General features: G+C 37.5%; 3 protein-coding genes across 6 annotated transcripts; 2 read left to right on the plus strand and 1 right to left on the minus strand.

The window, feature by feature from the left end:
- Nucleotides 1–1,108: 1,108 nt before the first annotated feature.
- Nucleotides 1,109–6,381, plus strand: LOC121266987. Of its 4 annotated transcripts, XR_005940956.1 has the most exons (5): nt 1,109–1,242; nt 1,469–1,656; nt 1,788–1,950; nt 2,818–3,088; nt 6,118–6,381. XR_005940956.1 is itself a non-coding variant. In XM_041170862.1 (4 exons), the coding sequence occupies exons 1-4, from the start codon at nt 1,165–1,167 to the stop codon at nt 2,992–2,994; spliced, it is 606 nt and encodes a 201-aa protein (XP_041026796.1). In that variant the 5' UTR covers nt 1,109–1,164; the 3' UTR covers nt 2,995–3,656. The 4 variants fall into 4 exon arrangements, 3 of the variants coding, with proteins under 3 accessions (XP_041026796.1, XP_041026797.1, XP_041026798.1); XM_041170862.1 differs by lacking the exon at nt 6,118–6,381 and having other exon boundaries at nt 2,818–3,656; XM_041170863.1 differs by lacking the exon at nt 6,118–6,381 and having other exon boundaries at nt 2,821–3,656.
- Nucleotides 6,382–11,838: 5,457 nt separating this feature from the next.
- LOC121268514 (calcyclin-binding protein-like) lies at nt 11,839–13,741 on the plus strand. The gene is made up of 5 exons (XM_041172828.1): nt 11,839–12,059; nt 12,580–12,720; nt 12,934–13,173; nt 13,267–13,326; nt 13,546–13,741. The coding sequence occupies exons 1-5, from the start codon at nt 11,949–11,951 to the stop codon at nt 13,648–13,650; spliced, it is 657 nt and encodes a 218-aa protein (XP_041028762.1). The 5' UTR covers nt 11,839–11,948; the 3' UTR covers nt 13,651–13,741.
- A 1,008-nt stretch (nt 13,742–14,749) lies between these two features.
- Nucleotides 14,750–23,610, minus strand: LOC121267998 (katanin p60 ATPase-containing subunit A-like 2). The gene is made up of 11 exons (XM_041172095.1): nt 23,311–23,610; nt 22,619–22,795; nt 22,440–22,495; nt 21,196–21,261; nt 20,943–21,050; nt 20,785–20,851; nt 20,089–20,173; nt 18,688–18,848; nt 17,720–17,821; nt 16,858–17,080; nt 14,750–15,149 (listed from the first exon to the last, which is right to left on the minus strand). Exons 1-11 carry the CDS (start codon nt 23,347–23,349, stop codon nt 15,016–15,018), a joined length of 1,218 nt encoding a protein of 405 aa, XP_041028029.1. The 5' UTR covers nt 23,350–23,610; the 3' UTR covers nt 14,750–15,015.
- Between the last annotated feature and the right edge of the window lie 296 nt (nt 23,611–23,906).

A 23,906-nucleotide genomic window follows, 5' to 3' on the forward strand; every position in this document is an offset into this window, starting at 1 on the left:
GTGCGAAAGGGCCACGCGGCCCATCAAGGAGCGCATGGGCCTGCGCACAATAACTCGCAGGCGCGCGGGACGCTGCGTCCTGCATTGTCGTGCGCATGCGCGCGCGGTCCAGAGTTGCGCGCATGGCTGCCTGCATGAGCGTGCGGTGCATGCCTACGCGCCTTGCTGTGCGCATGGGCGTGCGGCGCATGGCTGTGTGGCGCATGGCTGTGCATGTTGCCACGCGCATGGGCGTGCGACGCATGGCTGCGTGCGCAGGCAGGCCATCACTAACCTCGCTAGCCCGCATGCTGGGCGCCTCGTGTGTGCTAGCGCGCGGGCCAAGGCATGCATGCATGCTGGGCGCCCCGTGTGCGTCACCCCATGAGCCAAGGCATGGTTGTGGGCTATCTAAGGTGTTTGTCCCCACCATGACTAGGGTATGTGCGGCATCTCTAGAGGCAACTCGACGTAGGGGTCTAACACGACTCCTCCTCACGCCGGCGACCAAGCCAGCCACCACTGATCTTCCCCAAGCATAGCTTTCTCTCTCTCTCCCCTGCAGTAACCCAACCGAAATAGATTTCACCTATTTCTCTTCACTTGCACCTTCGTACGTGACCACCGGGGCCATCGCACCTCCACCACCTCACACCGGCGACTACCTCTCATAGACCCAACCACCACGAACCTCCATTTCTCTCTCTGTTGCACACACGCAAACTACCTATAAAATGGGTTTCACACGAGCTCGGGGCCATATCGCCGCCGAGTGTCGGTTCTAGTCCCACTGAGCCAGCCAAGCCCTCCACCTCTCTCTTGCTCTCCACCTCTCATTCATCAGCTTTCTCTCTCTCATCAGCTCTCTCACTCCTTCATCAACTCTCTCTCATACCCCGCCCAATAGTATTTCGAATTTGGGTAGTGGGGATGGGGGAGGACGGCGACGGGGGGAGGAGAGAGAGGAAGTAAACATTTCAAAATGAAATATGTGAAATGAGAGGGAAGTGAGTTTTGTTGTGAGGGTGATTTTGTCATTTTATTATGGTGTGTTTTAGATGATCCCAAAGAGTGGCTGATGCCAATATTATTTCATATATATATATATATATATATATATATATATATATATATATCCCAAATTTCAAATTCTTCTCTCGGCCTTTCATAGCATCTCGCTCGGCAATGGCGCTTTCCTCTGCATTCCGCGAACGGCTTGAGCTCATGGAACACAGCAGAAACCAACGTATCTCTCTGCTTCAGGTCCCCAATGCAAACCCTCATCTTTCTCTCCTCTGTTTCGGTTCCTAGAATCGCGGGAAACAAAATAAATCTAACGACGTTGTAGAATCTTGCCATCTTTCTTTTATGTTCCTTCAATTTCGTATATATTCCCCGAAACCTAGAACAGAGAGCAAAGCCTCGTTATGTCTCTCTAGAAATCCCTGATTCTGGAAATTTCTGTTTACTGTGACGAAAATGCTTGCAGGCCGAGAAAGAATGGCAAGCGAACAAGTCTCAGGTCTTGGAGTGGAAGCACGCAAACATCAGGGCCATGGAACAAAGGTGCTTGGTGTTTGATCAAAAGATAGCGGCAGATAACTTCAAGATCTCGGCACTCAAGTCCGAGATCGAGAGTCTCGATGCCAAATACTGTACCGACTCGCAACAATTGAGGTAAAAAAATAAATAAAAATTAAAAAAAAAAAAAAAAAGAAAAGAAAAGAAGAAGGCTAACGTCTTCGTGTGGTCTAGCTCTTTGTGAACTGAATGTAATATTTTTCTAGATATATTGTTCGATTGTTTAGGATTTTGAGGAGGGAGGTAGAGGAGCTTGGGGAGTTGGAGAAGGAGAGGGATAAGTTTTACGAATTGAAGATTTGCGAGATGAAGGAATTCAGTGAAAGTGTGAAGAAGTTCCTCGTGGAATGTCGAATGTGTATTGAGGAATTGAGGAATTGCAAAAAAGAGGTAACAAATAGGGTTGCTCTGTCTGATCGTCTTGAATATTCCTCCTTGGACGAATTGTGGAATACAGCGATTGTGAATTCATGCGAGTATAAATACAATTTAAGTGAAGAAAGTGTCAGTATCGAACAGTCTTAGTAGAAGAGCCGTCGTCTGTTTTTATGAATAAAAAATTTCTAGGGTTTTTTTTTTTCTCGGTTGAGAAGCATGCTCATTGTTGTTTGTCTCTACTATTTGTGATCACTTAATATCTCATATATATATATACGATTATTGCGTTCATGGCTCCTTCAAAACTTGCAATTACCTGTCAAGGCGATAAAGCAACACCGCCTTCTCAGTCTCTCTAGAAAGTTCTTCTTCACTGCCTCTATCATCTCTCTCTCCAGAAAACTCTTTACCCTGGCGAGAAATACTCCAGCCTCCTAAAAGCCGACTTGAACATGCAAGTGGCTTTCTTAGCTTTGTTCCACCAATTATTTTACCTATAAATAGCTGTAAGATCTCTTCCTTTGTGTATCATGCTTCCATAACCAAAGTGTTTCATGTCCTTCAATATTTTCTATGTTTCTCAAAAAAAAAAAAAAAAAAAAAAAAAAAAAAAAAAAAAAAAAAAAAAAAAGAAAAAAACATGGATTTCACGACATGGATCTCGATAATTTCACTCTAGGCACCATAAGAAATGATGTTGAACCAAACTACCACCATGTCCATGGAGTTTTCAGATAGTCCTGAAGACTGGCACAATAGTGAAGGTCTTGAATAAATATATCTTAACATGATTCTTACCATGATAATATTAAGAGATAAATCTCTATTGTACAAGTTATTAATGGATTATTTAGAGGAAACTAAAACCACACCTTGCAGCAGCAGTCAACTATCACCAATCTCCAAGGAAACAATAAATACTTTAGCAATTCAGAGATAGCTGCAGCTGAAATGAGGAAGTCTGAGCTCATGGCTGTGAAAGAGAGTTTGGATAAAAGCATGGCTTCTAGTTACCGATTGAGAGCACAGTTGCAAAAGCAGCTCCAGAATATGTAGTTGTCCTAACTGCACCAAATCAAGAGAGAAGGAAGGAAAGCGTCTCAGTTGCTGGGAACAATGGGGTCAAATAGCTAGTTTTCCGAAATGATGCGTGAGTATCAGAATTAAACTACTTTTCTTTCAATTACTCCTTTGGTATGTGCAGTCTTCCCGTCTCGCTTATACTGAACAATTATTAGGTTACACTGGATCAAAGGGGGATTAGCCTTGAAACATTTGACTTGGACATTTGTTGCTATCATTGATGGTGTCTTGAATTTTCTCAGGCGGAAATTTGCCCTGTTCTGAGAATTTATGACTTCGTATCATCTCCCATGATAATTGATTGAATCTTATCACACTTTGCTGATATTTTAGTACGAGTAAGGTGCAAGTCCAAAAAAATGACAATTTTTTTTTAAAAAAAAAATAGGCAGCCCATTAGTTTAATCACTGGAGCTGAACAATTACTTGGTAATTTGGAAACAGGTCCGCTTTGGACTGGTCGGGCTGTCTTTATGGCCTTAACAACCTTTAGTTAAAATTAAGACACATAAGCAAGTCTACCAAACCAGCATGAAGCTTATTACACCAGATTGATTGGAGCCCTATTCACACCCGAAATACATATTGTTCAAGCCGTTGCACGAGTGCACTTCAGCAGCCTTATCATCGTCATCCGTCGCGGTTGTGTTAGGGACCTCAGTCAAGTCCCTAAACACTATGATCTCCACGCCAAGGCTCTCCTTGTGATGACTGAATCTCCGTCTCTCTCTTGCTTGATTCTTGAATAATGATAGCCAATATGACCACTTTGGTAAGGTGAGGTTATGTGTTTAGGCTAGGATTGATGTATGGAATGGTAGAAAAAGGGTGATGAAGTGTATGGGCTACAATGGTGTAAGGGGGCGCACGGCACTAGTGAGGAACTAGGGTTGGCGCCACTTGAGAATTAGGTTTAGGGTTTAGATGTTGATGATGGACGGCTAGGGTTTGGAATTATGGTAAGAGTGTTGGGCGGCTAGGGTTGGACGACCACAAGTGGATGAGGATTGATTGGTCAATTGAGAGATTTTAGGAAGACTTCCTAAAATCTTGAAACTCAATTTGGTAAGTGGTATGGCCGGCTATGGGAATGATTTGGTCAATTAGAATTTCTAAAATATAGGAACACCAATATGAAAAATGGAGTGGGTAGCTAGGGCAATTCAAATAAGGCAAGTGATTGCCGAAATTTGAATTTTGAATTGGCAAGGCTAATGTGTTTCGGCTAGGGCAAGGTTTGATAAGGCAAACAATTTATGGAAAGTGACAAACACTATGGTTGGTTGAAAATAAGGTTTGGATGGATTGGAAGAGCAATTATGTGATAAACACCAAGAACACAATGAAGAACACTCAAGAACAAAAGCAAAAATACTTAAGAACTTGAATGAACAAAGATAACAATTGAACAATTGATCCATGGATTGCACAAGTGTTGAATAAACCTCATATATTGATCAAATGATAAAAGCAATGATAACCAAGTTGCAAGAACGAGATAAATGATTCACACATATTTAAAGAATTTACAAGGTGTGATCCTCTCTTTGGGATTCACGAATTTTACCCAAAAAGTCCAAGTGCAATGGCACCGATTATGATCTCTCAAACAATAGTCTTCCCTCTAGGATATTTTTCAAAAGATTCTAAAGCAAGTGAATGATATCCTATTTATAATAAATGAAAGTTGGAAACTCCCAATAAGTCTCTTGAAAATAAATAATTAAAATAAATAAATAAAACAAAAAGATAATGGCATGGACCAAGCTTGGTTGTGGCATGCATGGGCCCATGGTGGGCTAGGATGGTGCATGGTGGTCTTTAGGCTGGTCCATGGCTAGGTGGTGCGGCATGGCTTGCTGATGGTGAGTCATGTGTGTGTGCTGCATGGCCCAGGCTGGTGGCCTGGACGCTAGCTCTATATGGCCCAAGCTGGTGGCTTAGGCATTGAGACTGCAAGGCACGGGTTGGAGCCATTAGCTGGATGGCATGCCTGTGAGGGCATGTCACTAACCTCGCTAGTGTGCGGCAGGTGGGCTAGGGCGTGCTGCTGAGTGGCATGGCCCAAGCTGGAGGCCTAGGCCCTGACAGTGTTGCGCTATGCTTGGGAGCGCACATGGGGGCTGTGCGGCGCATGCGCATGCGCATGGCCTTGCGGCACCTGAGTATGCACAGGGCCATGCAGAGCATAGGAATGTGTAGGGGGCCTGCACAATGCCGCGCGCATGGGTAGACACCCACTAACCTCGCTAGCCTGCATGCTAGGCGCCTCGTATGTGCCATCGCGCGGGCCAAGACATGCATGCATGCTAGGCGCCTCGTGCGTCACTCCACGAGCTAAGGCATGCTTGTGAGCTAGCCAAAGGGTATGTCCCCATCATGACTAGGGCATGTGCGGCTTTTCTAGAGGTAACTCGACGTGGGGGTCTAATAGGTTGTCCATCGCTGTCGTCCCTTCAGCCACTTTCATGGTAATTTTTAATTTGGATTTTTTCCTATGGTTCTCGGGTAGGTGATGTGTTCGTAGATGCAGAAATCTCCATTTCCATCTCTTTCTCATTAGCTGCAATCTATTTTTTTCCTAGTATGAAACTAAACACAAGACCATTAGAATATTAGAGGTCAATGGAATTTGTTCAAAGCCACGTTCTTTCAGTTTGTTGCCAATATTTCAGTTTTCAATCGTTTTCTTTTCTTGCCGATATTTCTGTTTTCAATTTAATTTCAGTTTTCTCCTGATTTTCTTCAAGCAATGAATTTGTTACTATGAATTTTTCTGTTTGAATTTGTTGCTGCGACTTTTTCTTCAAGCCGATATCATGGTGCCGCTTTTGAGACTTTTTGAGTCTTATGCACAAAAAACATTTGTTGAAAGTTTGTCTAGTAGTCAAATGAATTTGGGAAAAAAAAGGTACGCACAAAAAGCATTTTGAGTCTTATGCACAAAAAACATTTATTGAAAGCAGTAGTACGTAGAGTTTGAAAATTTACTTGTTTGGATGAAAATTTCCTTATCTTTTAGATTAAATTGTTATTATCTAGTTTTTCTTTACAACTTTTTATTTCATAATGTAAATATCATGTATATCATTACAGATGTATGGAGATTGTCAAGAAGTTGAGAATGCAGGACTTGAGGCTAAAAGTGTAGAAAAACAATGTAATGTGAATGGGGGAAGAGGGAGTGGATTTGGAAGAGGGAGTGAATTTGGAAGATGGAGTGAATGTCGAAGATGGAGTGAGTATGGATGATGGAGTCAATGTGTTAAACCCATGTTCAAGTAGTGGTTCTATGGAGCCATTCATTGGTATGGTATTTGACGACGTGGAAGACGCCCAAGCATTTTACAAGGCATATGCAAGACAAAAAAGTTTTACAATTTGGACCAACCATACTCGCTTGTCAAAAGATGAGAAAAAATTAGTTGCAATCGACTATGTTTGTTTAAGGGAAGGATACCAGCGAGAAAGTCAGAAACAAAAAAATGAATAATTCCTGAACCTGTTGAGACAAATATTGGATGTAAAGCTTTGATGAGAATAAAAATAGATGGTAGAAAATGGATAGTTAACAAGTTTATACTTGAACATAACCATATTCTACTTACACCGAGAAGTACGAGTTTACTCCATGGACATAGGGGAATTACTAAAGTCCAAAAAAAACTTACTATGATTTTGAATGAGTTCGGTGTACCGATAAGAAAGATAATGTTGGTGTTAAGTGAAGAATCAGGTGGAGACTTTAATATTGTTTGTATTGGCAAGGATATTGAAAATTAATTGGGAAATAAAAGGAAAAAATTAATTGAGGAGAGGGATGCACAAAGGTTATATGCCTACTTTATTGATTAACAATGCAAAGAACCCAGCTTTGTGTACTCCGTGCAAGTTGATGATGATGGATGCATGAGAAGCTGTTTTTGTGCAGATGCTCAATCTAGAGCTACATACCAATATTTTGGGATGTTGTTACATTTGATGTCACCTACCTGACCAATATTTATAAGATGTCATTTGTGCCCCTTTTTTGGAGTTAACCATCATCACCAAACCATAATGTTTGGTTGTGCTTTGTTAATTAATGAAACAACCAAATCATATATATGGTTATTGAGAACATGACAAGAGGCAATGCTTGGGCATGCCCCTTCAACCATAATTACTGATGATGATAAAGCCATGACAAAGACCATTGCAGAGGTAGTTCCAAATACAACTCACCGGTTGTGCCTGTGGCATATTTTACAAAAATTTTCAGAACATTTGTCTCATGTGTATAACAAGTTTCCAGACTTTCAAAAAGATTTTCGTCATTGCATATATAAGACAATTACAACTGATGAGTTTGAGGAGGAATGAAGTTCGATCTTAGTGAAGTATGAGCTATGAGAAAATAATTGGCTACAAAATCTTTACAATAGACGTGATAAGCGGGTCTTGGCCTACTTATGTTCAACATTCTATGCGAGTATGTCAACAACTCAAAGAAGTGAAATCATGAACAAGTTTTTCAAGGATTATGTTCGATCAAGCACTATGGTTAGTGACTTTGTGCATCAATATGAAAAAGCTATAGATGCAAGTTATTTTAAAGAGAAAGAGAAGGATATGCAGAAAAATTTACACGAGCGATATTGAAAACATGTCATAAATTGAAGAGGAGGCGGCTATGGTTTATACAAGAAAGTCTTTCATGATCTTTCAAGATGAGCTTTTTAATAGTCAACGATACAAATTAACAAAAATTTTCAAAGAGGGTGGAAGGAAGACATATGGAGTGGTATCTCATGGCAAAGAAACACATTTTTATTATGTGACATTTGAGAGTGATGAAGAACATGCAACATGTGCATGTCACATGTTTGAGTTTATGGGAATTCTCTATAGGCATATCCTATGTGTCCTTGCCACAAAATTGAAATTAGATAGACTGTCACACAGTATGTTCTAGAAAGATGGACTGTTAATGCTAAGAGTTGACCTATTCCAGACATACCACATTTTGAAGGGCAAGTCCTGACACAAGATGATCACCTTTTGAGAAAAAGCAAGTTGATGATGCAATTTTATGACATTGCAGAACTTGGGTCGTAGTCAACAAAAAAACTAAACTACCTCTCTCTTGCATTAGAAAAGGTTCACAAAGAGTTACTTCTGATGGAAGGTCATGGAGATATTGAGGAAACAAATTTTTCATGTCGAGACGTGCCAACCAATGATTCTCAGATGTTGAGAAATCAAGTTATATCGAACTTTTCACAGACAGTCCAAGATCCTTTATGAGTGCCAACAAAAGGACGATCAAAATATTTAACAGCAAAAAATCCAAAAGAAACTCAAACAACAAAGAAAAGATATTGTAGCATTTGCAAGAATGATGGACATGTGAGGAACAATTGTCCTTCAGTGAGGTATAATACCTTATTAATATCTGTGTTTTATTTTTTGGTCTTTAATCGAAGAAGTTAATATTTTATATGTTCTGTTGTGTTTTATGTAGGGATCTTGGAGTGCAGTCTGACAACATTGAGCTAAATTTGGATTCTTAGTGAAATTGCTTAAGTGCAGTATGAATTTTTTTTGTCTCTTGTCTCCTTTGTTATGGATAGTTAATTTAAAAAATTTTATTGCAAAGTTAATTTAATCCCTTTTTATTTTGATATGACAGGGAAGAATGCAGTAGATTGTGAATTTTAAAGAGTAAATTGGATTGAAGGTTTGAAGAGTGGATTGAAGCTTTGTTGTTTTTCTTTCATAGTCTTTAATTGAGAGTGGATGTAACTGAGAGTGGATTTATTATTCTATGTAATTCTGAATGTTTTGAAACTATCATTTTATGTGATTATGTCATGTCTTGATTTGGTATTTTTTTTTTTGTTTTGAGGGTATCTTTTTATGGTTTGAAGCTTTGCTGTCCAGATTGGTAATTTTTGTATGAAACATCTATTACATAAAAATAAAAAGAACAACATTCACCATTTATATAAAAAGAACAACATTAAACATTTTCATTACATTCCCACATTAGTTATCACATGTCCATTACATTCCCATATTAGTCACCACATATCCATTACATTAACCACCACATGTTCATTACAATAAAAATAAACCATGATAACAACAATGCTTTCAAGGTTCTACTATAATTCTTCTTCATTGTTTTAAATTTGGCTTACTCAATCATAACACGTTCATGAAGTACCCTCTCATTCCAAAATAGCTTTGTCTTCCCCTTTTTCAGTCCTAGAACTTGAATCGGATGAAAACCTAGAAAATATGGAAGAAATTAAGCACTAAGTCTGAGAGCTAGCAATGTATGCAGTAACAAGAAAATGGGTTTACAGAAACAAGACTTCTTACTTAGAGATACCTTGTGAAACTAAGGTAATCTTGTTTGCATGATGCAGATTTGCATGCAGTTTGCTCCGACAAGTATGCAGGTGTTGGCATTAGTAGGGTCGGAGGTATGCAGGTTGGTAGGGGCATTCTTGTTTCCTATATTTGGTCTAGGTTACCAAAAGAGGGTAGGGGCATTCAAGATGAGCTATATTTGGTCTCATATTTGACTTGACTCTAGCAGACAGAGATAGAAACATTGAGCAAAAACAAATAATTTGAAGGGAATTGGGGCACTTAGTCTGAGAGATAACAAAGGTAGCATTAAAACAATGAAACATAGTTTCTTATTAGGAAAAAAAACGTAATGAAATAAGGTCTGAAGTAAAAAAAACATAATGAAATAAGGTTTGAAGCACTAAATAATTAAGTAGCAACTACAAGAAGCTATACTTTTATGGAGCCAGAAATGGAAAAAATTGGTTTTTCCTTCAACCTAAGGGAAAAAATTGTAAGTCATGGTCTTTGGGTAAAAAAACACACAAGCAGAAATAGAATATATGAGCTATTTCAGAAAGCTCAATTCTTAAAGTTTTAGTTCCATTCTATGCCTAAACTTGTGAGGCTCGTGTCTTGCTTATTATTTTTCAATATCACGACTTTTATTGTCTATGGCATGCCAATATTGCTAGTTGACTGTTAATGATGATTTCTACCAAGAAAATGGAGACCATTTATGTTATTTATGTGAACAAAACGGCCAATTTAGTTTGTGGCTCATTTGAGATTTTCTTCAAACACCTGTTGTGCTTTCCTTTTAATTCAACCATTAATATAGTTTGTGGCTCATTTGTGCTTTCCTGAATACAAACATTCAACCCAAGAGAGTTCTAATAGAATTCAACCATTAATACAAGAGAGTTCTAACAAATCCAACTATTAATACATACAAGAGAGTTCTAATTCGCAGCTACAAATTTGAGATTACCCAACGAAATTGCAGAGCTCAAAGAATGGTCTTCAATGGTGTGATTCTGAGAATGTGCCGTCAATCTCTACTGGCTTACGATTTTGAGAGTTTTGCATCTAGTTTTGTCGAGAGGCGGCTGAGAGGGGGAGCTCGGGGGAATGATGGGATTTCATTTTTTTTTTTTTTGGTGTTTGCCGATAGGTGGCCGATGGTGGGTGGGGTTGCGGGTGGGCGAGTGGCTCCTGTGATTTTGTTCAGTGCTTGCCGAGAGGTGACTGATGGTTGGTGAGGGGGACGTGGGTGGGTGAGGGGCGAGGGTGCTGCGATTCATGCGAGGGGGAGCAAAGAAGACAGAGGGAACAAAAGGGGACTGGGCTGCAGGCGGGCGAGGCGATTTTGTTCTGTGTTTGCCGAGAGGTGGCCGATGGTGGGTGAGGGGCGAGGATGCTGCGGCTGAATGTCAAAGGGGGAGCGAAGGAGAGAGGGGAAACAAAGGTTTGAAGAGTGATGAGAATTTATGACATTGAGATTCTGCTGGGGTGCGGTCACAACGTAGCTACCATTGACAGCGTACGTGGCATGCTTCTATTGGAATGCTATTTTTTTGAGGTGAAACAGTTGGACCGTTTATAAGATTTTCTCATTTGGACATCCTAATATATGTCACTTTCGTCTTGTCCCCAGATGTCATGTTAATATATACAATGATAGATAACTATTTAGATTCTACCTCTTGAAATTTTCATTCATTCATTCATGTATTAATTGATAGAATTTCTAAATTCATCAATATATCCTACCCTTTGTATACTTTATGCTCACATATTTATCAAATGTAGTCTTGTAGATCATTTGTAACACACGAAAGATTTGCAATAATATTGAATGTTTGAAGAGTTAGGTATCAATTGGATAGAAAGTAGAGATGAGATGAAATGAGTCGAAATAAAAGTTGAAAGTTAAATAAAGTATTATTATAATATTATTTTTTAATATTATTATTGTTTTAAAATTTGAAAAAATTGAATTGTTTATTATATTTTATATGAAAAATTAAAAAAATTATAATAATAAGATGAGATGAAATAAATCGCTTCTTATATCCAAACGGGATCTTACTTCTATAAACTGAAATATTTTAATTTTTTTACTACTTATTTTTTTGTGTCACTACAAATCAGTAAATGATACAAAATAATGTATACGTATCTAGAATATTCAAGTTACATTGATATTTTTTTTAAAAAAAAAATTAGGAACTGTTATTATTATCATTGTTACCGAAGACAGGCTCAATGGTCTCCGTCCTTTCACTTACCCAATTTAGAGAGGTTTATGTTGAGTAATGAGGTATTCAATGAATAATAATAATAAAATATTAAATAATAATAATAAAATAATAAATGATTTTAGAATGCCTTCGCACCCAAACCGGACTGCCTCTCTCATTAAAATTTGTACGTGTCGATTTCTTATAGTCTAAGCAAACCCTCCACTAGTCCAGAACCTTCTCTAGTTCTCTGTTTCGAAAGGCCCTACAAAAAGGAGGGCCTCCGCAGAGAGCAGCGAAAGTGAGCTTTGAAAAGACCGAAGTCTTGAAAGTGTGATAGAAGAAATGGCGGACGAATTGGCTCTAGACTTGGAAGAGCTTCGTCACCTCCAAAGCATCGCCAAGAGGCCTCGCATCGTCTCTTTCATCTCCTCCGAGATCCGCAACCTCCAGAAGGTCCTCCTCCTTTCTTCTTTCTTATTGAACCTAGTGTTTCGGCCATTTTGATGAGATTGTTGTTTAGGAACGCCCAGATTTTTGCTTCCTTTTCGTGAGTGTTTTGGAATTTAAATGTTTCGATTTGCTTTTACTGAAAGCAGTGAATTTCTTGTTTCTACTACAACTATGCGACTTTTATTATAGTCTTATAGATATGCACGTATATATTTGATTTGGAGAGAACTATCGTTTATGGCTTCCCTACGTTTTCTTGATTTATACTTTTGTCAGTGGAAGTGGTAAAGATTAGCAATCTTCTAAGGAAGTGATTTTTTTTTTTTTTCCAAATATTTATTGGTCAAATTTACTGAACATGAAGGCAATCAGTGAGCGTCACTGATGCGCTTTGATCAGATAGATAGCACATTCAGCCCTTTTCGTTGTTATATGCGAGCAGCCTATGCTTGTACATGCCGTTTTCATATCCTTCCCTGCGGCTTTGGTGAACTCTGACCTGCTGTTGATTCTCCCATTGCAGTTGTCAAAAGAGACTGTCTCCGCGCCTCTCTCGCAAATTCCAACTCCTATTTCAACTGCACCTAAGGTGTCCTCGGACCCGGCTTTGAAATATGTTACACTCGGATCATTCAGCTGGGATCAGGACAATGACAAAGTCAAGGTAATAACTGATTTTTATTTCTGAAAAGGGGTTTTAATAAAGCTACTAAATATTAGGTTCTCTATAACCTCGAAGCAAAATAGACATCAAAGCGTTGAAAGGCATTAAAACAAGTATAATATGTAAAATGTTGTTTTTTTTCTGAGTTTTCGTTTTCGATTTCTCGGTTTAAAGGACATTGGTTGCTCTAATGTTGATTCTGCCGCCCTACAGATATATGTATCCCTTGAGGGAGCTGAGCATGAAAAAATCGAAACTGAGTTTAAGCCAACGTCCATTGATGTCAAATTTCATGATGTCCAAGGGAAGAACTACCGATGTGCCATAGCTAAATTGAACAAGGAGATTATTCCGGATAAGTGTAAGGTGGTAGTTAAGCCTACAAGGGTGATTATCACATTGTTCAAAGCATCAAAAGGGAACTGGTTAGATTTGCAGTTTAAAGAGGACAAGGTAAATTAAATTGTTTGTTGTGAGAGGTACTTCAGCTGGATTATATATTTTGCCTTTGGAACATAGTCAACTAATTGCACTTTTATCTAACAGTTGAAACCAAATCTGGATAAAGATCGAGACCCCATGGCTGGAATCATGGATTTAATGAAAGTGAGTTTCTCCTTGCTTTGTTCATAGCAACGGATGTGCATGATCACCCACTTCATCCTTAAAATGCATAAGATTAGCATCCCAAATTGTCTAGTTCATGTTTACAGTATCTGGGCTTAGCCGTGTCTCGAAACATCTGTGCATATATTTTATATACCAAATGTTTCTGTTGTAAGAGTTCTTATTTTCTTTTCTTATACCTTGATTTGAAAATTGCAGAATATGTACGAGGAAGGGGACGATGAAATGAAACGAACAATTGCAAAAGCATGGACTGATGCGAGGTCTGGCAAAACAGCCGACCCTTCAAAGGGATATCCTTGAGACTAGACTATGGACTATGGTGGGAAGTTTTGATAGTTATGACTGGATGGTGTTTGGCGTGTACATGGTTTCGCAATGGTTTGGTGGTCCACTCATGATGATTATCTTGTGCTGTCTTTAATTTTTGTTTGTACAGCTTTCTATTCTTTCTTCTCTCGTAAGTTTCTTCCCTTTAACCTGGGTTGGCTCAAGCGGTACTGGCCTTTATGCTCCCTTCAGGATTAAGGTTTGAATCTTTTTAAATACAAATAATTTCTAGAGGCCATTAGATTAGATGAACTTTCTCGTAAATTACTTAAATGCACTTGCGGAGAACTGTCTCTGGAATTAGATGTGACTTTGTTCTTGGCCACATGATGTCAATAATAAATAAATAAAGTTCTTTTTTACATCATCTTTACCTCTTCACATGGAATAGGCCTTGCTCAAATGATTAGGAACAATTTTTAAAATGACCGAAGTCTTTTTCAAAACAATTTTGAGATCAATCATGGTTGTATTTTATTTTATCTTTATTAAAGATTTTATAAAGAAAAAGGAAAATCTCACAAATAAAGAAAAAAGAAAATCCCACAAAGAACGTCTTTGGATTCGGAGTTATCTCAATTTACTTTATTATTATAATTTTTTTCAAATTTTTATATAAAATATAATAAATAATTTAATTTTTTTAAATTTTAAAATAATAATAATATTTTATTTAACTCATTTAAGATCATTTCAACTTACCTCATTACCTTAATTCATCTCTGAATAACGGGGTCGATAGTCAAGATCACTTCCCATTATCTACGTAATATGCGAACGTTTAACATCAAACGGACACGATGCTTAAAACAAATGTTGAGTAGAACTATTTTATTTTGGAAAATAATCTTAGCAACAATGATAAAGAACACTACGTGGTGAAGAGGTTCCCATAAATAACTCTGACCTCAAACACCTTCCATTTTAATTGTTGAATGAGCTTCTAGCTGTGTCTGAAAGGATTAATAAAAGAGAGAGAAAGGAAGAAAAAGCCTCATAAAACAGCTTCAATGAAACAAAAGAAGCCAAGGATGGAAAAGAAGAACAAGAGGAGGGAAAGAAAGCAGGGGTATATTCTTCAAATACACTCAAATATGTTTATTCTTTTTCTAGTCAAACATGTTCACAATATGAAATATACGTATGGTCCAAGGGAATGCAAAGAATTGAGGTATGTGAATATCCAATGTGCTTGAAACGGCTGAGTTCTACTCTGGCAACTATAAACAATACACTGCTTGAAAATTGAGGTTGTTAATGAAATGATAACCATCTGATAAAAGAAATAAACTTGGACATACACATTTCACGGTTGAAGGGAGCAAGGTTATGGGGCCTTCATTGGAGAATTTGACTACCATAATCGGCATTAAACTTTTCGTAACGATGAGCATGCAGATGAGCAGATGGTCTGGTGTTCCTTAAAGCTGTCTCTATGTCTTCATGTCTGATTGGTCCCACTTTAGGCAACTCTGCAAGTCATAAATTGATCCTTCAGTTCCAAATGACATTTATAGAATAGGTAAAAGATCCAGATGTTCAAGAAAAAAGAATTAAAGAACAAATGAAATTAAACATGTCTTGTGTGTAGATGTTTTATCCAGGTTTATAAAAAGAGGGAGAGGTTATACCATGTAGAGTCACAATACTCATGAATAGGGAATCTTCAAACCTTAGATGTAATGGCTTTGAACTTCTATATAACTTAAAAAAATAATACCCATTACAGCAAAAAGAAAAATATAATTGTGCAAGACAACATTGATGGTACTTGAACTCGGGTATCTAACTTTCTTTGCTTACAAAGTAATTAATAATGAACAATTTCATAAGCTTGTCCTATGCTGTTTAGGTTGCTCTCTTGGAAGTGTCAAACAGTTCAATAACATTGGGTTCACATCTTTCAAGACTCCCAAAAATGTAGAAAGGAAATTGAAGCAATCCCTTTATTTTCTTGCCTTCAGCTCATGGAAATCCAGATGCCTAACATCAGTTTGGGTGAAATAAGATAAAAGTCATACAAGATTCCCTAGAATGAAGGGCAGGTGGAAAATTCACATTCCCATGAATCTTGTTAAGCTCATATGAACAGCACATCTTCAGGTGCTAGCACCATTGCACATCTGGGCATTTAAATTCCCGAACATTAAATTCCAGGAATCAGGATGTTGGGTAAGAATTTAGATGTCCCAAATCAAATGCCACATGAAAAGATGTTTGCATGATTCGACACAATCTATCCTAGTTCTGAAGTTTGGAAAACCCAAAAAATAAGCCTAGAAAGCTATTGATTGCACTTGAAAACTTCTATTGATGCACAAGCGGGAGGTCCCACCCAAATATGCCACCAGAAAAGCTCAAGAAACAAGAAAGACAGAAAGACAATAAAAGACGTTCATGATAGAGATTTATTAACTGTTATATAAAGACTAGATTGATGGGGGAAAAAGAGTTAGATTTTGTTGAACACAAGTATCAGCTAGTAAGAGACGCTCTCTCATTCTGCTTAGTTAAATTTGATAGATTCTGGCATACTTTCACTCTGGTTTGGTCCCACATAAAATTTAAACCATTCACGTCATAACTCAGCACTGATCCCAGTTATGTGGGACTCTGGGAGCGGTGTAGATCAGATATTGGTTCTATCCTTTAAATTTTTTGCATGAATTGGTGACTCAAGCCATGAACCTGTGGATTTTAAGCCTGACAGCCCAAGACTTCTAGTATTACATAAATAATGATCACTTATCAAAGATCAAGAGCATCAGGGAACAAAAGCAACTCAAGACATAAAATTCAGAAGGAAAAATTAAAAACAAAAGCACATGGGAAAATATTATCTGGCAGGAGAAGATGTCTGACTATTAGCATGTGGAAGTGGACTTTTAGCCACAGTAATATGCTCTCTTTATTATTATTATTTTGATCAGAAATAAACACAGTAATATGTTTCTTGAGTGTAGAAACTCGTCAATGAGGTGATAAAGCAGAGAGCATTCCTCTGCCAGTTTATTCTAGAATGCAGAGTAGTATAATGTATAATGTGTCCACATGATGCTCTACACAATCTTTTGCAAGTTTACAAATAAAACCATAAGAAATTTATGTACTCATCTTGTGTTCCTTGTATCAGACATTTTTATAACTGTAAAAAGTGCAAAAAGTTTGGAAGTCACATACCATCCTCAGGCACCAATTCCTGTCTCTCTTCAAGAAGTGCCATTAAACGTCTAAGGGGCTGCATTGCGGCCTCTTTGCACAGTAACCGAATATCTGAACCTGAATAACCTTCTGTCCTTTCAACCAACAAATCATACGGAAGCTTCTCCTCGTCAGGCTGTGATGGCAGGAGTTCGTCAAACATGGCTCTTCTTGCTTCTGGCTCTGGAAGAGGCACTAGGATCTTATTTATCATGGTAAAAGGATAACCACTTAACTAATAACAGAGAAACCCTGAACTTTAGTTGCTAGATCTAGTTATTTTTCATCTAAGGTAAAACAATCATGACATCATACATAACCTCTTTTTATGTGGGAGGAGGTGGCAATTGATCCAAGTACCATTGCCAAACACAATGAGAAGAGGAGTCAAGAGGAGAGAGATGATGTAGAACAACCTCAAGGCCTTTTAAAATGTACTTCTTTAATTATTATATACAATTATAGTGAAGCATAATCATAACCACTGCCAAAAGCAGAATGACTGAAATATCTTGGTTTTTCAATGTCAAATTGTATAGATTTTTCTTTTCTGCTTGATGGTAAGAAGAGCATCAACTGACCAGCAGTCAACTAGTTCCCACTTCAAATTTGAACCAATAACCCAATTTTGTTACTTATAGAATAGGTTATGCAATAATAGCCACATAAATTTAGGACCTCCAAGAGTATGATAATATGGCAACAATTAAGACTCTTGCATAATAAATATAGTTCACCATTATAGCCAAAATTACACAAATAGCCACTAGAACGCTATAACAACTTAACCTATTCCTTTTTTCCTATTGCATAAAATTGGACTGGATTTTCAAAAGGATACTCGCTTCTCAAGACGCCGGAGCATCGCTGCATCTAGTTCCCAGGGAAGATTTGTCGCCGCCAAAACAAAAACAAGTTCATCTGTCCGGGTTAAACCATCCATCTGCAATCTAATCTGGGTGATCAGTTTTTGAGAAAGCAGAAAAAGGTTAAACATTATATTCCACAAGCAAATAAGGCCTTGTTTGGATGTTAAGATGAGATGAGATAGGATGAAAATTCTGTTAATATTAGTGAAATAGTTTGTGAATAGTAGTAAAATGGTTTGACTTAAGATATTTTATGGGGTTTTGGGAAAGGAGAAAGACAAAGTTGAATAAAAATATTATAAAATTAAAATATTGTTAGAATATAATTTTTTGATATTGTTTTTGTTTTGGGATTTGAAAAAGTTGAATTGTTCTTTATGTTTTGTTTGAAAGATTGGAAAAGTTGTAATGATTAGGTAATGATTAGATGAAAAAGTTGAAGATTTGAAATTGAAAAGTTTTTGTGTTTGAGTGATGTTTGGATGTTGAGATGAGATGAGATGAGATTTATTTGAGGTACTGAGTTATCACGAACTGGAGCCAAAAATCAAAATTATGAATGGAGATTGACACAAGGACACAGGTTCCAATTCAGGATGCGACAACCTCAAAATAAACGGAAGAAAGTTGAGTTGCTGCTGCTTGGATCTGCCATGCATGTTAGTAATTTGACACAATAATAAACCGTCCTTGTTACATATTGTTCAACAGCTATAATTGTAATTACGTGGACAAAGATGGCTGATAACTAAAACTTTCGTCCTAAAATAATGCTCAATAGATATGCATCAAACAAATTAAGAGGGTGCTGTTAGCAACAAGAAGATTCAACGTCCAACATCCTTTGGAAAGATCTAGAAATTCTTTTATGTTTATGAGCCACATGTGTTTGCATCTAAATGTCCAGTGACACATAAAGCAGATCATTTTAATACATCACCTGTATGAGCAGTTCAGTCTTCAATCGCCTACTTGCCTCATGCTCACTAAGTCCTTCACCACGATGACTAATAATAGCATCTATTTCATCAAGAAATATAGTTGATGGTGCATGGTGCCTCGCAAGATCAAATAACACCTTAACTAACTTCTCTGAGTCACCTGTAATGTCATACAACCATTTTGCAATTCATTTGCTGAATCACGCTGATAAAAAGAAAAAATGTACATCAGGAAGGGAAATTAGTGGATTGCTAAAAATAATAAAAACATCAGCAGTGGTATAAATACACAATGCGAAGGGCCCCACATCTTAATGATGAGGTTCCACCACTTTCTTATGAAATATAGTGGGCAAATATAGAACCACCCACCTTTTGAACTAAGAAAACCTTACGTAAAATTTGATATGGGAGAGGAGCCCTGCCACATGGTGAGCCACAAGAGGGAGATATCTCCCCATCCTTGGTGTGCAACACAATGTTGGGAGCCGCAGGGGGAGGTATCCCCACCACGGGGGAGGGGGATATCCACCTTGCTGACAGCCAGCCAGCCTCACAGGCTGCGGCTGGGAGTAATTATTAGGTGTTTAGGAGCATGGACACGTGATACTCCCATGCTATCATAGGATGCCATGTCAATTAAAATTAGTGCTTATATAAGAAATTTTAATTACATGATGTACAATGATAGGATGGGAGTACCACCACATCCGTGTTCCGGGAGTACCTAATAATTTTCTTGCAGCTGGAGGGGACTCCTCTTGGCTCGTATCGGCTGCAGCTAGAGACCCTTCCACCACGAATCTGCTAGAGATCTCCCCCTCCAGCCATGTTGCCATGATGGAGGGGTGGATCCCCCACTGCACCTACTGAGGGATCCCTTCCACTGTGAATGGCTGCCAGAGATCTCCCTGCTGTGTGTGGCAGAGCATTCCCATGCATGGTGGGTTAGACCACCCACAGTGACCACAGGTGGTGGAGATCCTCAACCCTCTAAAAAAACTCTCCTTTTCAAAAGCCCCACCTAAAAATCACTTCAAACAAAAATGAAATACTCCCAAATAAATCACCCCAAAACACATTTCACAGTGCCAACGTACCAAAACACCAAAAGTTTTCTTGAAAACACTTACCAAATGGACCCATATGTTCCCATTATTGTTTCACATTCTTTAGTTGAAACTAACTAGCTCAAGCGTTTTACAACTGACTTAATCTTATCGTTGTTAAACATAGTTTGCTGCTCCTTTTTCTATGTCACATATTTTATGGAATACTTTGTCCAAATAGTTCTTCCATATGATAATCTTGTTTGTACGTTTTCAACACCAATGCACTGAAAGAAACATGGAATTCACCACAGAAAAAACCAAGAAAAAAAGTGCTAGACACTGGCATACCACGCCATTTGCTGACAACAGAAGATGCTGAAATATTGAAAAATGTGGTGTTGCACTCTGTTGCAACAGCCTTTGCAAGCATTGTCTGCGGCAACACAATATGGTGATTCATTAAAGTTCTAGAATATTAATCATTAAAATAGCGAGAACAAAGATGTCATATTTGGCAAACCATTTCAAGTAAAAAGAAAAAGCAAAGCTATCACCCCTAAATTCCAAGGATGTTGATATTGGCAAGCCGATTTACAGATCATTGCACTTGATTTAATTAACTTAATATCTCACAAGAAATGATAACAAGGACGTAGAATATTTGGTTCAACTTTTGGACAGGGTTTTTCGCAACGTGACTTAGTATTTACAAATTTTTTATAGAGAGCTCATTTTTTGCTGTAGAGTACCTTCTCTGCTGAGTAATGATTTATATGGAAGCAAGAAACTTCAAAGGGAACCACGAGGAAGAGAAGGGGGAAGCAAGGGGAGGGGACAAAATGAAAGCTCGACTTTACACAAGAATTTAGGGAAAAAAAAAGGGGTGAGAAGTACCACCTCAGTGAAACATCAGTATCAAGACAAGTACAAAAGAAGTCCAAATAGCATCATTCTCTAGGGTAAGAGAATAAAAAAATAAAAACAGCACACTTAATTAAATAAAATTTCAAATAAAATAAAGTAAATAAAAGAAAATTTACAAACCTTTCCTGTCCCTGGAGGGCCAAAAAGGAGAATTCCTTTCCATGGTGATAGAAGACCAGTAAAGTACCTCAAAAATTGAAAAGCTCGTTTTAACTTGGGGAACATAATTAACTTCTTATGATATTATGATCTACAAGATGTTCACGAACAAGACATACTTGGGATATTTTATTGGCATAACAACTGCCTCCTTAAGTAAATGTTTGGCATTCTCTAACCCCTTGATGCTTTCCCAGCTAACATCTGGACTCCCACGGATGATATCTCTGCACAAGAAGTAATAAAGATAGTATGTGTGATTTTCAATTCCAACATCTAACTTAAACAGAAAAACATCTTTGGCCAGCCAGATGGTGTGCAGATGGAATAATAATAACAGGTATTGCCTCGTAATTTTCTGTTTGCAATTACCTACTTAAACTTTCTGCCAGGGTACGCATTTCTGCAGACTCAAATGGAGGGAGAAGAGACTTCTGCCTGAAAAGGTGAATGTAAAATGTTAATAGGTTATATAAGAATTCAAAAAAGAATTATTCCATCATATTCAATTTTCAGATTCAGAAAATCCTGTGTTAACTGAACATATATCAAAAGAGTAAGTAATGCTCCAATAAGCCTAGGCTGCAGTCTTAGGCCTTGTTTGGATGTTGAGATGAGATGAAAAATTTGTGAATAGTAGTGAATGGTTTGTGAATGGTGGTAAAATAATTTGAGTTAAGATATTTTATGGGGTTTTGGGAAAGGAGAGAGAAAAAGTTAAATAAAAATATTCTAAAGTTAAAATATTGTTAGAATATAATTTCCTAATATTATTTTTATTTTGCAATTTGAAAAAGTTGAATTGTTTTTTGTGTTTTGTTTGGAAGTTTGGGAAAGTTGTAATGATTAGGTAATGATTAGATGAAAAAATTGAAAATTTGAAATTGAAAAGTGTGTGTTTGTGTTTGAGTAATGTTTGGATGTCAACATCCAAACGGGGCCTTAGACCATCTGCAGGCTATTTGCAGAGGATTTCTTTCCCTTGTTTAGTACCATCAAGAGAATAAATTGTTAATATCATCAAGAAAATTAAGAATGAATCGAGTTGATAATTCAGCACCATCAAACCACTTTTGACCAACTTCCAGTGTTTTCTTTTTATAGGCAATGATTAAAATTTCCAGTGTTTTAATCAATGCCAACCAATGTATTACTCACAAAACAGAAATATGTGATACCTGGGTGATATAAATACAATAGGAAAGGAAGGGCTCACAACTTTTTCAAGTTCTTATAGAGTAAGATCCCAAATGCAATACAAGGAACTCTCCCCTCCCCCAGCTGCCCGGTGGAAAAAAGGGGGAAAACTCCATAATATGTAGTGGTTTTGATAGCCAGTTATTAATGAAGTTATTTGAAGTTAATAGTACACAAGTGTGTAGATCATAGGTGCTCAATACTGGCAGAAGCACACAATGTCACAAATGCTTACAAGATCACTTATGCCAATGAAGAGACGCTCAAGAAGAAAAACCCCTGAGATAGGGAAGGTTGACTCAACATTGTTGATAACTGCCTTTAGCACACTCTTAAAGCAAACTAATGGAAACATTAAACAAAACAAAACAAAACAAAACAAAAAAAACTACATGAAATATAGAAGCAAGGAATCATACGGTCTCTCATCAGTTTGATTAGACAAAATTCCATTTGTATGTGTCGAGCTCAACGCCTGAAAACAAATAACTGAGTTAATTAAGTCCTGAAAAAGCCATACTATTATAAATTCCCCATAGGATGTATCAAATGCACCATACTATTATAAATTCCCCATAGGATGTATCAAATGCACCACCTGGCCCCGGAACTGTTCAAATATGGCCATATCAGATCTGTTATTCACATGAGCGTTTCCATTTGACGTCACAGCTGAAGAATTCACATTACTGGAAGGCTTATCAGCTGTTGGGCCATTCGCTGACTCCGGCAACCTCTTTCTACCGAACTTGGCATCATAAAACATTTTAAAATCCTATAGATACACATAATAGGTCTGATAAATGCACAACGCACAGGTTTCAGTAAAATCCTATCCCTTAAAATTTTTTTGTCATAATTCGATAGATTAATCTGCAATTATAAGACAGTGATGAGCATAATCCAAATATACCTACTCAAACATTCCTAAAACACATAGGAAATATACTATAAATTCTGAACTTGATAACGCAGATAAAGAAAACAAGATAGATTGATTTTACTTTTAGATGCTGAGAGATTTTGAGGAAAAAGAAGGAAACAAATTTTCTCCAAAAACTAACTGCTCCTTTCGGTTATTTTGATTCGTTTAAAAGAAAATGAAAAGGAAGTGAAAGAGTGAGACACGAATAAGCCGAGATTTGTGCTACGCAAGTGAAGCTCCTAGTTCCGTGAAGTAGCGAAAAATATCAAATCCGAGATTCAGAATATCCAATTTTGTTTTCGGTTTTTCCGTCGTTATCTCCGCAAGCTCTGAGAGAGAGAGAGAGAGAGAGAGAGAGAGAGTACCGCAAATGACCATCGAGTGAGGGAAGGTTCGTCGGCCATGGAGTTAGATTTGAATCTGCGAGAGAACAAAACAGAAAGCTTTCTGAAATTCTCTCTGCTCTGTTTGTGGCGTCACTGGCGTGTAGCTAGCAGCAGGCTGCAGCTAAGCGCATAAACAAGTAGAAAGGAGAGGAAGAAAGAAACAGGGGGACGTGCCTTGCACGTGATAGAAAACGAAAAAAAAAAAAAAAAAAAACAAAACGTGGTCAAGAAGACTCGAGATGAGTTGGAAATTGGAATGCTGTGACTTGAGGACTGAGGAGTGACAGTGAGGACCGAGGACGTGGACCAAACCACGTTGGACCAAAGGACTTCTTGTTCTAATTTTAAAGCATTCTCATTGATTACATTAAATTTATATCTAAAATTTGATAAAAAAAAAAATATATTTTTTATAAATTCAAAACTCTCCTGGTCATAATTTTATATTAGATTAATCATTAAATTAGTAAAAATAATAATATAATATTTTTTTAATAATAATATTTTTAATTTATTTTTTTCATATTTTTCAATTACACTAACTATATATTAATTAATAATTTAATTTGATACTT

This window comes from Juglans microcarpa x Juglans regia, chromosome 5S, assembly GCF_004785595.1.
Source record: "Juglans microcarpa x Juglans regia isolate MS1-56 chromosome 5S, Jm3101_v1.0, whole genome shotgun sequence".
In the NCBI taxonomy this organism is placed as follows: domain Eukaryota; kingdom Viridiplantae; phylum Streptophyta; class Magnoliopsida; order Fagales; family Juglandaceae; genus Juglans; species Juglans microcarpa x Juglans regia.

Bases quoted from the DNA above. Each gene is read 5' to 3' on its own strand.
- LOC121266987 (XM_041170862.1), top strand. From the start codon at position 1,165: ATGGCGCTTTCCTCTGCATTCCGCGAACGGCTTGAGCTCATGGAACAC. The intron at 1,243-1,468 runs GTCCCCAATGCA...AAATGCTTGCAG, and splicing joins AACGTATCTCTCTGCTTCAG to GCCGAGAAAGAATGGCAAGC. The intron at 1,951-2,817 runs GTAACAAATAGG...CACACCTTGCAG, and splicing joins TGAGGAATTGCAAAAAAGAG to CAGCAGTCAACTATCACCAA.
- LOC121267998 (XM_041172095.1), bottom strand. From the start codon at position 23,349: ATGGCCGACGAACCTTCCCTCACTCGATGGTCATTTGCG. The intron at 22,796-23,310 runs GTACTCTCTCTC...GTGTATCTATAG, and splicing joins TCACTCGATGGTCATTTGCG to GATTTTAAAATGTTTTATGA. The intron at 20,852-20,942 runs GTATGTCTTGTT...TCAATTTTTGAG, and splicing joins ATGCCAATAAAATATCCCAA to GTACTTTACTGGTCTTCTAT.
- LOC121268514 (XM_041172828.1), top strand. From the start codon at position 11,949: ATGGCGGACGAATTGGCTCTAGACTTGGAAGAGCTTCGTCACCTCCAA. The intron at 12,060-12,579 runs GTCCTCCTCCTT...CTCCCATTGCAG, and splicing joins AGATCCGCAACCTCCAGAAG to TTGTCAAAAGAGACTGTCTC. The intron at 12,721-12,933 runs GTAATAACTGAT...GCCGCCCTACAG, and splicing joins AGGACAATGACAAAGTCAAG to ATATATGTATCCCTTGAGGG.